The sequence below is a fragment of the Orcinus orca genome, chromosome 19, assembly GCF_937001465.1.
Source record: "Orcinus orca chromosome 19, mOrcOrc1.1, whole genome shotgun sequence".
NCBI classification, from domain to species: Eukaryota; Metazoa; Chordata; class Mammalia; order Artiodactyla; family Delphinidae; genus Orcinus; species Orcinus orca.
In genome coordinates, this window is record NC_064577.1 from 44697469 (window position 1) to 44712462 (window position 14994).

Genomic DNA, 14994 nt, shown 5'->3' on the forward strand with positions numbered 1-14994 from the left:
TTGCAGAGCGCCTCTCGCTGGTCGGGGCGGGGGTGGGCGGAGCCAACACCGCCCAGGCCGGGGAAGCGGAGGGTGGGGACACTCTGGCCCCGCTCTCGGTGGTGCGGGGAGCGGGAGGGAGCAGCGGCCGCTCTGGTCGGCGGACGTGCTGCCGAGCAGTCCCGGAAGCGAAGGAGCGATGGCGGAGAGTCCGACTGAGGAGGCGGCGACGGCAGGCGCCGGGGCGGCGGGCCCCGGGGCGAGCGGCGTCGCCGGTGTTGTTGGCGTTAGCGGCGGCGGCGGGTTCGGGCCGCCTTTCCTGCCGGATGTGTGGGCGGCGGCGGCGGCAGCGGGCGGGGCCGGGGGGCCAGGGAGCGGCCTGGCTCCGCTGCCCGGGCTCCCGCCCTCGGCCGCTGCCCACGGGGCCGCGCTGCTTAGCCACTGGGACCCCACACTCAGCTCCGACTGGGACGGCGAGCGAACCGCGCCGCAGTGTCTACTCCGGATCAAGCGGTGAGCCGGGGTTTTTCCTCCCCCAGCCCCGAGCTCCGGGGCTCGACCTTCCCCGCCGCCCCCACCCTGTCCCACTACCACCCCCACTGCCCTCGCGATGGCCCAGCTCCCAAGCCCACGTCTTGCCAGCCCGGAGCGTCGGGATCCGAGTCCCCTTTCCCCCCGCCCCCAGCCCCACACGCACCAAGCCCCTCCTCGCGTATCCAGGTCCGACCCCGCCCCTCGGTAACCTCCCTTGAGCCCTCAGTCTCCAGTCCGGACACCCTCCCCCACACCTCCCGACCTCCCGCCCGAAACCCGACCCTTCGGCGCTTCAGTAACACCCCCTCCCGCCCTCCGCACCGCCCCTCTCCCCCCTTCTCCACCCCAGCCCTGTTAGATGCAGCCCGGAGGCCCCACCCAGCGGTCCCCTGCGTCGTCTCCTCCCGAGCCCCATTTGTAAGACACACACACAGCTTGCTTTGCCCGGCCTGAGACGTCAGGCCATCCTGGCTTTATTCCCGGCCTCCTCAACCCCCTCCACAGAGTCCCCTACCCAAGTCTAGGTCGCTTCCCACGCATGCCAGCAGCCTTCTCTTGAACCACTTTTCCAGAACCCCAAAGCTCTCTACTCTCACACCTGTTCCAGGAACTCAAGCTTCCATCCCCCTGCCGCCCCCCCACCCAGTCTCACATTGGCTTGTGATATCCCAGTCAAGACTTTCTTTTCTGTATTCTTTCCTCTGAGTCATGTGATTTACTTTCTGAAGCAAATGTACCCAATTGAAATATAGGAACAAAGGCCCAAGGCCCTTCTGTGCTTATTTCTTGGGTGACTGATCTCAGATCATATCATTTAATAGATAATGTTCTTGTGAAATTGCTTAGCATAGTACCTATCACATAGGAAAAGGGAATGCTTTTTAGCTGCTATTAATCCTGAAACCTGTTTGCTGATAGCCAGACTCTCTCTCCCCATGCCACCATCACAGTCATCCTCATCTAGGTAATCACATTGCCCACATTCCAAGTTCTTTCAGATGTTTCTACCTACTTTCAAGGTTGTACTAAAAATTAAACAGCATACTGTGTGTAAAGTACCTGGCCCAGTGCCTGACACAGTTTGCCAACTCCATCAAGGTTGCCACCTCTAACTTGAGAAACTCAGCACTCCTCAACTCTTGTACTCCTTCAGCCATTTCAGTCTTCCAATCCTAACATATCTCTGAGTTCTGCCACTACTTCTTTTCCTCCACTCTGTCACTTGTTTGCACTTTTTTATGTCCCTCTGTACCGTAGCAAGTCCCTAGATTTCCCACTTATAGGCCCTTGCTCACAACTGATCCATTCTAGTTTATGAGCTATGACCTAGAAGTCCTGTCATCTTCTATAGTAATGACTTCATGTCATCCTCCACCTGTGAGATTCTCAGCAATTTCAGAGGGTCCCCATCCCAACCTGAAGAGGTCTGTACACTATTAGTCTCCTGGGCAAGAAGGCCATTATTGCTCCCTGCTAGCTCACTTGCTTCATATAATCCCTATGCTAACAACGGTCCACTGTGTGGTTTATGGAATTAGTTTTTTAGTGGAGTTGACTATGCCTTCCCAGTTACCGAGAAATCTTCATGTAGCATTCAGCTGTAGTCCCTGGGAATCTCGGAGGTGGGGAGTGAGTGAAGTGCCATGTGGGAGGAAGTGAGTAAATGGGATGCGGCTTTTCCAGGGCGACATTGGATACCATTGGGATCTCTGATTTTTTTTTTCCCCCTCTCCCTTCCCTCCCCCTGAGGAAACAATGCCCCTTTGATGATAATTTGCTCTCTGCTTGCCTGACAAATACTCAGCTGAGATTTCTCAGCCAACAAGACGGTGCAAACGTTTGTGGTACCAAGCACCACTTTCTCGAACCCTGGCCTCACTGAGGTGATAACAACTGTCCTGCTCAAGGGATTCCCCTTTTTTCTCCTCTCCCTCACTCCCTCCCCCACTTCCTCTTGGTGTTATACAGGGATATCATGTCCATTTATAAGGAGCCTCCTCCAGGAATGTTCGTTGTACCTGATACTGTTGACATGACTAAGGTATGTACCTTGGTGGGGTTTGGGGGTTATTGGGAAATTGGGCCCATAAAGTTGAAAGAGCCTAAAAGAGATTATCCAGCTCACATCTCTGATTACGTAGATGAATAAATCAAAACCCCAAGAGAGTAAGTGGCTTGCCCAAGGTCACACAGTGAGGTGGAACACAGCCTTGAACAGGTATCTGTTTTGGGGTGCCAAAAGGTCCTGGTTGGCTTGGAAAAGCCCAGTTTATGCCTGTTGTCCAAGCTTAATTATTAATAGAGCACTCTTTACCTCTCAAAAATGCTCCAGTTTGGATGATAAATTATATGGTCACCCTATTGTACTAGCCAACTCTTCCCCCATCTTGCCACTCTTGACCTTTAAGTGTGGTGCTGTAAGTCAGATGCCAAGAAGGTTGGGGATGGGACAGGCTTGAGTGAACAGTGTTTGTAGTTACAGGGCCTTGTTTAGGCTCCTGTCCTTACTGATTGCTTTTGAATATCCTTTCCACCCCAAAGACCGTTCCTCTCTTGTCCACACACAGACACAAGAGAAAGCTTAAATTCCTCTGGCATAGATACCTAGACTACTCTGTCATTGATTGCTCTACCCTGAGAAGTGAATTTTTACTTAAACTGATATCGGGAAGAAATCAGATTACCTAAATCTAGTGTTGTTTAAATGAAAACTCCTTTTAGTGTCAAATTTCTTATAGTAAAAATTCAGATTTGGTATTATTTGTGTGTCTGTTTTGTTTTGAATAGGTTTCCCTTTAAATTGATTTTTTTCTTTTTATGTGGTTGGAAATGTTTTTCCTGGGACATCTTGTTCTTAGTCAAGTATTAGTGTTAATATGCTAGTCCCTGGGGTCCCAGAATTGATGTCATGTTGATACCATTTGAGCTTGCTATTCCAGATGACTGAAGGCTAAAAGATAACATAGGATGCCACCAGGGCAAGGTGGGGACTATAGACAGAGGCATTGGATTGCAGGTCCTTTTTCCTCTTGCTGTTTAAATTCTGAGCAGACTTAAGTGCCTAGGAGCCTTTGTAGATGAAGAAATATAACTGAGTCAGTTAGGTTTTCTTCCCTTCAAGAAGGGAAGTCTTGTTCAATAAATCACAGCTGGAGGAAGAGAACTTAGCATTTTGTTTCAAGTGCTGCTGATTTTTTTATATTATTATTAACCTACAGTGTTGGGGAAAGTTCTGGGGATAGTCTGTGGCTCCGAGTGGACCCTGAGTTTCCCCATTTTTCTTTGTATCTTTCACACAGCTGGATGCTGCCTGAGCCACATCCTCCACAGTAGGTTTGATCCTCTGCGGAGGAGACAGATACTGTAGGCCTCCATCACAACCCTCAGCTCTGCCCTGTGATTGGCACTGGTGCTGTGGCCTCCAATCCCTTTCTTCTTTTCCATTCATCTCCTCCCCTTTGTGCCACATAAATGGAGGGTGGAGTTGCATTGTACGCATGTTTAACCTAGGCAAATCCAAACATACGTACTCAGTAAAAATATGTATTGATTTCTTAAAATTAAGCATGCTAGGACAATATTTTACAGATGTATATTATGTTTTGCACGTTGGTGTTCTATCCATTTGTTATATAAAATACTGATCAGGGAAGTCCGAACAAAAAACATGCTTTAAGGGAGTTTTAAGGGACACTCAAGGGTGATTTTGGCTAGATTCAATTTTCACCTTGGGCTCTAACTTTAGAATGTAACCCCTGAGTAAGATGCCACTACACTGTAATGGGGTTTCTTAAAATTCCAAAAATATTTATTGGTGTGAGTGAGCACAGGCTATTCATTTTTCATGGTGAGGATATGGAATATGGATTCAGATGAAGGTCCTGCTTCTGGCGTGGGTAGCAAGTGGAAGCCAGGAGGGTTTGGGATGGGACATCACCTCACAATTTTGAGATGGGGTTTTATTTTGCAGATTCATGCATTGATCACAGGCCCATTTGACACTCCTTATGAAGGGGGTTTCTTCCTGTTCGTGTTTCGGTGTCCGCCCGACTATCCCATCCACCCACCTCGGGTCAAACTGATGACAACGGGCAATAACACAGTGAGGTTTAACCCCAACTTCTACCGCAATGGGAAAGTCTGCTTGAGTATTCTAGGGTAAGAGGAGACTTCTAAGTGGCCAAGTTGGTTGTTAGCAAATATTACTCTAGGCCAGCCTTCATCAACCAGGGTTTCTCATCTGAATCACAGGACACAGAAAATGATTGGAGTGACTGTTTCCTCAATTCTCCCCCGGATGGTACTTGATTACTGTCATTCTAGATGCAGAAAAAGAAGTTAATTCATGACGTACAGTGGATGCCTTAGTGAAGTGGTTCACCCCGAGCAGCAGTAGCATCTGGGAATTTATAGCCATGTAGAGTCTGGGCCCCCACCCTAGAATTATTATATCAAGAACTCTGGGGGTAGGGCCAGCAGTCTGTGTCTTACAGGCTCTCCAGGTGATTCTGGTGCAAACTGTTGGAGAACCACTCCCTTAGGGCATCAGGGCTTAATTCTCTCCTGAGCAGGTTGAGAAAGGCTGCAGATCCTGTGCCATTCAAGGCTGTGAATGTCTTATTCCTGAGTCTCTCGTGAGTGGCTTTGGAGGCAGTGGTGGTGATGATGATGATTATGTTTTAGCAACTGAATGAAAATGTCTGAGGTTGGAAGTCACATCAGATATGAAACACAGATGTTTCAAGTACATTTTTGTTTCTGGGTGCTACCAAGATTTTGCTTCATGTAGTTCTCATCCATTCCCTTTTAATCTCCTTCGGGGGTTAAAAATTCAGAATGGAAATATCTTCTAGCATATTCTGAATTGGTCTTTTTAGTGTGGTCTGAATTTCCCTGGGGCATAGAACAAGTAAAAGTTGAAGTTAAGAAAGTTGCCCAGACTGGTGATACTGTTTTCTTTCTTCCTGTCCAATCCAATATATTAGGTTTGTGTGGGGAAAAGGCAGCTGAAACAAACTTCTCCCTCTGCCCAGTTCTCTCAGATCGAAGAATATGTTCTGTGATTGCGGCAGTGAGAAAGTCCTTTGAAGGAGGTTGTCCTTAAAGAAGTCCTTTATCTCGTTAGGGTATAGGATTGTCTGTGCTGGAAGGATAGTGGTATATATAAACCACAGTGGTAAGGAAACTTAGTTGTTGTTTCTGTATGAAAGTTGTTCTTGTAAGTGTTTTTGTATTAGGTTTTCCTTCATTAGGCCAATATAAAACTATTTCGAGCAAACATGAGTTCACGGTAGAAACAGGGGAAGTAAGATGGTGGGGTAAAAGTGGCAGAAGTATTGGGTGGAAAAGGAGAAGCTACTCTGAATTTGAAAATTTGCCGTCAAGAATCAGAGTAGAAAATTCCCATGCGTACTTAGTTGACTATTCACTTTAACAGCTGCATTCCTTTCCTCCCTACCTAGAAAAAAATATTGGGCTGACTTACAAAAGAAATTGAATGAGTTTACCCTGTTGACTTCAATGCCCGAATACTAGATGCTTCGGAGAGCACAAGGTCTAGGGTTCCTGGGGAACTGAAGCTGAGAAGAGAGGTTGAGAGGCACTGAAGAGCGAGCTCTGAGGAAGTTACTGTTCCCCATTACTTACTGGCCTTCCCTCAAGGCCAGCAGGGAAAGGGAAGTGGCGAGTTAACTTGAACAAGGCAGTCCTGGTTCAGGTTGTGTTCAGCTTCCAGCTCAGGTGCCATCTCTTCAATTAATTGAGTTAAAAATAAATGTCCTTAATGTCCAAGCTTCCCTCCTTCTCCCAACATTCCATCAGGCATACGAAAGAGAGGAGCAATTTTGGTGTTTCTCTGTTGTTGAAGATGTTGTTCATGTATTATTTTCAAACCCTCCACACTCTAGAAGTGCCCCTTATTCCCTTTCTGTCCTTTGGCAGAGTTCTGTAGTTTTCAGAGGATTTGACACTCTTTGGGGGTTTGATAGAGAGCTGGATCCCCGATCATCAACCCCACCACATGGCCTCTAACCAGGGAGCTTCAGTCCCTTCTCTGCCTCTGTGCTCAACTTCTCTCTCCTCTCTGACTCCATCACCACCCATAAATAAATAAGCTCTTTAAGATCCATAGAGGTTAACATTTAGCTTGCCTTTGGAGCTGTTTTCTTACCTTATTTCTTTCATTTTGATGAAGGGAACCTTCCCTGGCTACTGTTTCTCTCCTAGCCCAAAGAAAATCCCTTCAAAGTTACTTTGCTTACTTTGCCCTCTTTTGTGACACTTGATAAGAGGATTAGGCAGTTGAGTGATTTCTGGTGAATGAGGGTGAGATGGAGGCTGGGAAATTCCAGAGTATTAATAGTGAAAGAGAAAGTGAGTCACTTATGATGGTGCTTCCAGGCCCCGGGGTACTCGTACACTGGTCTTTCTGTAGGGCCTTTCCCGTCTCTCTCTGCCTCACCCTCTTCCCTTCCTTCTGATGTGTTTTGCAGTACATGGACTGGCCCTGCCTGGAGCCCAGCCCAGAGCATCTCTTCCGTGCTCATCTCCATCCAGTCCCTGATGACTGAGAACCCTTATCACAATGAACCTGGCTTTGAGCAGGTAAGGCCAGGTGGGCCCAGCTTTGGGGTGTAGAATATTGGGTTTTAAGAGATCTGAAAGATCTACTTGGGGGTTTTTGTTTTGTTTTTGACCTGGCTCAGCCCCATGTATTAAACTCGTCACTGTGGGAGAAAAAAGGAGCTGGCATGTGTGTGCCTTAATAATGAATTTTTTCCCCTATTACAATAACATTGTCAAGTTATTTCCATTTGACTTGGATTAAAGTTAGTGGAGTCATTTGGAAATTGATTCTGCGTCTGTTTTGGGGGCTCTTGGAGCCAGTGTGTTCTTCTGTATGCCTCCATTCCCCAGTATCCCTTTAAGGTGCTCCCTAGTGACTACTGCTGAGCCAGACTTTCTTTTGGAGTTGTGAAGTACTGTTACCTGCAGAACCACAGGAACAGTCATTGGCTAGGGCAAGAGTATTTTAGTCAGTGCTGCCAAACAGAAGCTGGAGAAAACCCATAATTCCCAAGGCTGTACTATATGCCAGCCCCTTCCAAACTTTATATGTAACTGCTCATTTAATCCTCATACTAACTCTGCAAGATAAATGTTATCCCCATTTTCAGCCGAGGTAATGGTGACTCGGAGAGGTTAGTTAACTTTCACAAGGACACACAGATCAGGATGTAGTCCCAGGAGCCCAAAGTCTTCCATTGTTTCAAAGCCCCTTCCAGATTACTCATGAGCACAGGAAAAGAGTTCCAGTGATATTATCAAAAGATACAGTAATTCAGTTTAAATGATTAAAATGGCTTAATTCATTTTGAAACTATTTGAGATAACACTAACATTGGTGATTCTTCTGTAGTCCTAAACAAAGGGAAATACCCTTTAAGAATGAACAAAAATTGGGCTTCCCTGGTGGCGCAGTGGTTGGAGGTCCGCCTGCCGATGCGGGGGACACGGGTTTGTGCCCCGGTCTGGGAGGGTCCCATGTGCCGCGGAGCGGCTGGGCCCGTGGGCTGTGGCCGCTGAGCCTGCGCATCTGGGGCCTGTGCTCCGCGGCGGGAGAGGCCACAGCAGTGAGAGGCCCGCGTACGGTAAAAAAAAAAAAAAAAAAAAGGAATGAACAAAAATTATTCCCTAAGCCATCCTTTCAAACAAATAGTGAATGTGATTTCAGGAGTAGGTGGAAATGGAAACGGACCTCATTGGCTAACCAAGGACCTGATTTTTACGTCTTGTTTGGAAATTCAAGAGATGGGACTTTTATTCTTAAAACTACCAAACATTCTTGGTTCACAGAACCCCCTTGTCTTGGTAGTTTTTTTTTCACAGTTCCCCAGGCAGAAAGAAATGCCACACTGTTCCATTTGTTAAGTAGTTAGGTCCAAACAACTTACTTCCTTCTCAGATGACTACACTGACTTAATAATAGGATGTGTACACCTGTTCAGTGCCATACAACTTTTAAAATCTTGGAATCAGACCAGAGCCACCACCCTCATTTCTGTTCCCTCCTGTTTTCATATGCTACTTGCTATTTACTAAAGTAGTGACTGAAAATTCAGCTTCGTGAAAACAGTATGTCATCAAAAGGAATGTAATACAGTTCAACATTAAAACTGAACTACCTAGGGCTTCCCTGGTGGCGCAGTGGTTGAGAGCCCGCCTGCCGATGCAGGGGACGCGGCTTCGTGCCCCGGTCTGGGAAGATCCCATATGCCGCGGAGCGGCTGGGCCCGTGAGCCATGGCCGCTGAGCCTGCGCGTCCGGAGCCTGTGCTCCGCAACGGGAGAGGCCACAACAGTGAGAGGCCCGCGTACCACAACAACAACAACAAAAAACTGAACTACCTATCTCAAGGTAGTAGTTTGCATGGAATTTCACAGGTGTTGAATACTGTGGTTTTCCTCAAAAAGTTTACAGTATCCCACAGTGCCCTTGTGATTTCGCTGTGGTGCACATTGGGAACCGTGGTGGTAGGCTGAAGGCATGTGTGTATTTCCTGTTCATTACATGTTTTGATCAGAGCCAAGGCTCTGATTGACTAGAGTTGGTGGTGGGAGGGGGGACCAAAGGAAGAGTTAAAGGGTGGAACGCCATGCTCCCGTCTGTTCACGCCCACATGTTCCTATCAGCTCTCCGGACCAGGTTCGGAGTTTTTTCTTTTGAAAACTTCAGGTTCTACTTCTGATAGACAATAGTTGAATTCAATGATGGTGGAATCCACAGATGTGTAAAGGAGTTAACCAGGAAGCATCCCGATATCTATAGGTTTTTCAGGCTAAGACTCCTAGCATCATTTATACCTTTTTGTCCCACCATTATTCTTATACATGGTTATTTCCCACCTCATCCTTCCTGCGAGGCCTTTCATTTCAGGCTTAGGGAAATTTGATGGATGTGGTTTGCTGCTTATAGGTCAAATGACCCATAACAGAGGATGGGTACTGGTATGTGGGGGGGGGGGGCGGGGTGAGTGGTCTCAAGGACTTAGTTGCTCTTCATGGATCTGCCATATAGTGGGAAAGGTATCCTCTTAGTTCATTTGCTTGGGTCACGTACCCCATACTAATCCTAAAATCTCTTCCCATTGGCTTTTCTTTTTACCTAAATTTTGTACTTGGATACTGTGGTGTCTGTCACATTATAGGAGAGACATCCAGGAGACAGCAAAAATTACAATGAATGTATTCGGCATGAGACCATCAGAGTGGCGGTCTGTGACATGATGGAAGGAAAGTGTCCCTGCCCTGAACCCCTACGGTATGTGTGAAGAGAGCCCACTTGGTACTTGGTATTCCTTCTGGATATTGAGCTTGTTCGTACATTTGAGAACCTTTGCGGCAAAGTCCAGTGTTGGACACCAGAGAAAGAGAGAGAAAAAGGAAAGATGTGGTTCATGCTTTTAAAGAGGAAGTGACCAAGGGGTTACCCAAAAGGAAGTTCAGAGAGCTTTTCGGTTCTTGGAGAGTGCCGAGCCTGATGGGAAAGACATAGTCCATGCCTTCAGGGAGCCCCTGTTTGACTAAAGACACTTAACTGTTATATAGCCAAATGAGGTGTAGAGTACTTCATAATAAACCCATTTCTTAGGGTTCAAGTTTATTTCTAGGTGTTAAAAACTAGATGAGCAAAGAGTTAATGAAACAAACTTTTCTAGGAAATGGGGGGGGCAACGGTTTTTTCTTTCTTTTTTCTTAATTGACGTATAGTTGATTACAGTGTTTCAGATGTATCTAGGAGAATTTTGAGTAAGGTTTGGGATTAGGGATGGCCTGTGGAAAACGAATGAGAATGAGCAAAGTCATGAGTTGAAGTTGGAGTTCAAATGATCAGTATTAACAGTCACTCTCATTTTATAATCCTTAGGGTATAAGGGAAATCAACCATGGGCAGTCAGCTGTTTCTTTTTCCATTTTCCATTGAAAGATCTTTGTAGGAAACCAAATCTGGTCTTGGGAACTCTAGCTGCTGAATTTGGCATTAAGGTTCGATGGTGAAGGGGTGGTGCCTTCCCCTCTTGTTCCTAAGTGAAGCTGCTTTGCTTGTTTTCCAGAGGGGTGATGGAGAAGTCCTTCCTGGAGTATTATGACTTCTACGAGGTGGCCTGCAAAGATCGTCTGCACCTTCAAGGCCAGACTATGCAGGTAACAGAGCCCCCGCTGCTGACTCCAGAGGCCTCACAACAGTCCATGTAAACCCCCCTCACAAGGGTGACATCCACATCTCTCATAGAGTTCAGAGCCAAAAGGAACCTGGTGCATTGAGTAGCTGAGGCCCAGAGGGAGAGACTGAAGTCATATGGAGTTGGTTCTAGGTTCCTGGCATAAAGTAGGTACTCAAGAGTAGAATCTGAATCATCCTGCTTTCTAGCCTGGAATTCCTTCCCTTCTTGGTCAGTAGTCTTTTCAAACCAAGAACATTCAGCCCTCTCAGAACTTAGGGATTATGAGAGTCATCTGTTGGAATTCCATCCCTAGCTCAGGGGGGTGCTAAGAGAAGGAATGCTTAGGGAAACATTGGGTGTGCAATTATTGTTGAAAGAACCTAATACAAGGATGGTAACCAGTTGTTCATTCTCTGCCTCTACTGGGGAAATGTGCTTCTGCTTCCAATAAGAATGCAGAATTTAGGCTTGCTTAAAAGAAGAGGTTCTTATTAAACCGAATTGTAAATAGGATCCAATATAAGCAACTGGTTGAGAGTCTTCCTGTCCTGAAGGGCCAGTCCTGTGTCTGTTGGATCATTTACTTGCTTAGAAAAGTGGTGACTTGGATAAGTAGCTAAAGCCTCTTCAGGTTCTTTCCAGTTCTTTTTGGTCTATGTTCCCACCCACCCAGCACCACCAGCAGTGGGAGTAACTGTTCTGTTTCCTCAGGTGCTGCTCAGAGATGGTAGCTTCCCTATCCTCCCTTCAAGGACTTCCCTCCTATGTCCCGCATTTAAACTCAAAGGGCAGGACCAGCTCAAGGCTGACTTGTTTCCTGAACCTTTTCTGAGAATATATCGAGGATGATGCATGCTGTAGCTTGTTCCCCATCAGGAGTTATCATTGCTGGTATCTAGCAGCATTTCTAATATTCAGTCTGTGAAGGAAAACCAACTCATGACAAGGGAAGGGCAGGGAGGAGCAGCATCTGGGAAGGCGGAGAATGGGTGGAAATGGAGCCAGTGAGGAAAGGAGGAAGATTTGGGAAATTGACAGCTCCAGAGTAAGTGTGGAGTTCAGTTTTGGGAGAACATAACCCTCAAATGTGAAAAGTATGGGCTGTAGTCACAAGAGACTGACTTACATCCACTGGCCCTTGATCATGATGGTAATGTGCGGGCAGAAGTGTGGAAGGAGTTTAGGTGGGAGAAGCAGACATTATGTGAGGGGGAAAATCGTGGACTTTTTGTAACTGCCAAGGAAAGAGGTCTCCACTTGTTTGAACGCTGGGCAAGCTACTTTGCTGCCATAATCCTTATTTAGCATTTTAAATTTCTTTTTTTATACCCTTCACCCCACCCATAGTTATTTTTGAGACTTTAAGGACAGTTAACCCCTTTCCACGTAATGTTTGGTTATCTTTGATCTCGAATGACAAGGACTGGAGTGATGCCCAGAAACCTGGACAGGAATGTGATGACTGGTCCGTGGGGAGGAGGGCAGGTGCTTATCCGAAGTCAGAACTCCTTCATTCTAGACCTGCCTGTGATCTCAGAAAAGCAAATTACCCTTTTTGAGTATAGGGAATGAAGGGTAATTTTCCCCTTATATAGTTTGTATGAGGTTAATTGAAAACACCAGCACACTTAATGATTACAGTCCTGGTCTTGAATTTCTCTTCCCTATCTATCTCGCCGTTACTGTGTCCCCCTTCTGCACAGTGGCTTGCTTTGGGGGAATGCAAACACATTTTAATGTTGGCCCAAGCCAGACCTATCTGGGGTGGTGAACGTGCCACAATATTCCTAAACAAAGATGATGTTGTCTGCTGTTGGGAACTCTCTGTGCTATGCCCCCTTCTGTCCCCATGCTCAGAAGTTGAGCGTGTGTTTCACGTGGGCCTAAAGCTGCTCTGTCTAGGGTGAGCCACCCAGACTTGAATCTTCCTTCCCGCTTGTCTCCTTTCCCCCACAGGACCCTTTTGGAGAGAAGCGGGGCCACTTTGACTACCAGTCCCTCTTGATGCGCCTGGGACTGATTCGTCAGAAAGTGCTGGAGAGGCTCCATAATGAGAACGCCGAAATGGACTCTGATAGCAGCTCGTCTGGGACAGAGACAGACCTGCACGGGAGCCTGAGGGTTTAGACCCTGCTCCCCTCTCCCCTCCCCCCACTCGAGAGTCCCAGCAAAGTCCCTTCCCCCCACCCCAGGGATGGAGAGGCACTTGTGTATCTCCCTCCAAATGTGACATCATCCCGCAAGATGGCAAGAACCAAGCAAGCTTGGATCCCAGGGTGTGGAAGTGGGGAGGCTGTTCCCGATCTGACCTCCTTGGCTCTCGAGCATCTGGGGCTGTGTTCATCCCATATCAGGGGCCAAGGTACCTATGCAGGAGCACCTAGGGCGAGGGCCTCTGGCAAAAACAAAACAACCAACACACCTCTCCACAGGGCCAGCTCCTTAGGGACAGGTGGAGACAGAAATTGCAATTCCTAGAGGGAGTGTGCCCAAATGATTTATGGGGATATCTGGAAGGGAGCTTGGGGTGGGGGGCTGTCTGTGACACTTAAGCAGTCTGGGTGGTTGTCTGTCTGTCTGTCTTCAGTTTTGAAGCAGGGCTTCCCAATGCCCTTTTCCTCCCTGCCTCTTTACCCCCATCATTTCCCACAGGCCAGCATAATTTTGTTTTTCCTAATTTATAGTCACTGTTCTAGACAGACCAAAGAGAAGGAACAGTGGTGGAGTCTAGGCTGCTGATGAGTAAGCTTTACCTAGCACCTGAGCACCTTTCTCCTCTGCCCCCCCTTCCCTCACCCATTCTAGATTTAAGACAGAAGGTAAATGTGACTGGGCCTGAACCAAGGTCTTGGTAAAGCCTGCACAGGCACCATAAGAAGCTGAATTGCCGTTTGTTCCCGCAATCACCGATTTGAAAAGTTCCCAATGCAGACAACTGTTGTGTGTATGGGATTAGAGCCACTACATAGAACAGTCTCTTACAGATTTTTCATAAATACTAGTCACAATGAGGGTATTACTCCTGGGGGTGGGGTACAGGGGGGAGGCTGATGCTAGTCCTATTGTATTTTGTTTGGCTGTCCTTGTGTGTTTTCACCTCAGCCTGTAGTCCCCCTCCTCACTTCAAGGCCCAGGGAGGGGGCTTCCGTGGTGGCGCAGTGGTTGAGAGTCCGCCTGCCGATGCAGGGGACACGGGTTCATGCCCCGGTCCGGGAGGATCCCACATGCCGCGGAGTGGCTGGGCCCGTGAGCCATGGCCATTGAGCCTGCATGTCCAGAGCCTGTGCTCCGCAACGGGAGAGGCCACAACAGTGAGAGGCCCGTGTACCAGTTTAAAAAAAAAAAAAAAAAAAGGCCCAGGGAGTTGTGGGGAGCAAGGGTGGCCAATGGCAGAGGGGATTGGGGCTGGGACTCTGTGAAGACTCCTCTCCTTCTCTCCCCCCCCACCCCCAACTGCTCTTTGTCACTGACTCTGATGGGTGTTTGCCTGGCTGTGTCGCTTCTCTATTTAGCTGCAGTGATCCTTTATCTGGTTGGCTCAGAAAAATGTACTTTAGGTGCCCTGTGACACTGGGCATCAAGGGAACCCATCCTTCCCCTTTTTGATGTGTTCTCCTGTACTTTCCAGATTCTTACTGATAGGTCTCCCAGTGGGGTATTGGTGATCCACATGACACAGGGCCTCAGTCAGTATCCAGCCACATGTAAGGGAGAGGATAACTTGTACCTGCTCTGCCCGCTGCTAGAGAGGCCTCTGCCTCGTGGGTCATGAGACTTCCTGGGGAAGTTGGGAAGGGGGTTGGGCACAAAGGAGAATGTCCTACTTGGGAGGGCAGGAAGCAAAGGAACTGGACAGGAAGTGGGCTTGGGGGACAGAAGTATAGCTTGGAAACCTGAAGGCTGGGCCTCTTCACAAGAAGACTCAAGAAGGGGCCCTGCTTCCAATTTCCCTCTTCCATTCCCAGAGCTAGTACAGGGCTTGGAAGAATGCCCTTGGTCTGTTGGTCCAGTGTTACCTGTCATACATTTAAGTGTTCCCACTTTCAAGTGACAATCCTCTCCTTGGTCCTGCCATGGGCAGAGCATGTCTGGCGTACTAGCCTGACTTTTACGTCCTAATCTTGAGTTGAGGAAATATATGCACAGGAGTCAAAGAGATGTCTTTATATCTGACTGTACATAAATGAAGTTTTTTGTTTTTTTTTTTTTCTTTTTGGTGCAATAAAGTTTGTTTTGGCAGAAGGAGGAAGCGCCTATGG

At 47.6% G+C, this 14994-nt stretch overlaps 1 protein-coding gene across 1 annotated transcript; it reads left to right on the forward strand.

Moving 5' to 3' along the window:
• Window positions 1–62: 62 nt before the first annotated feature.
• On the forward strand, window positions 63–14977 carry UBE2Z (ubiquitin conjugating enzyme E2 Z). The gene is made up of 7 exons (XM_004282654.4): window positions 63–492; window positions 2482–2554; window positions 4484–4671; window positions 7005–7116; window positions 9719–9831; window positions 10625–10715; window positions 12692–14977. Exons 1-7 carry the CDS (start codon window positions 179–181, stop codon window positions 12860–12862), a joined length of 1062 nt encoding a protein of 353 aa, XP_004282702.1. The 5' UTR covers window positions 63–178; the 3' UTR covers window positions 12863–14977.
• The last annotated feature ends 17 nt before the right edge of the window (window positions 14978–14994 follow it).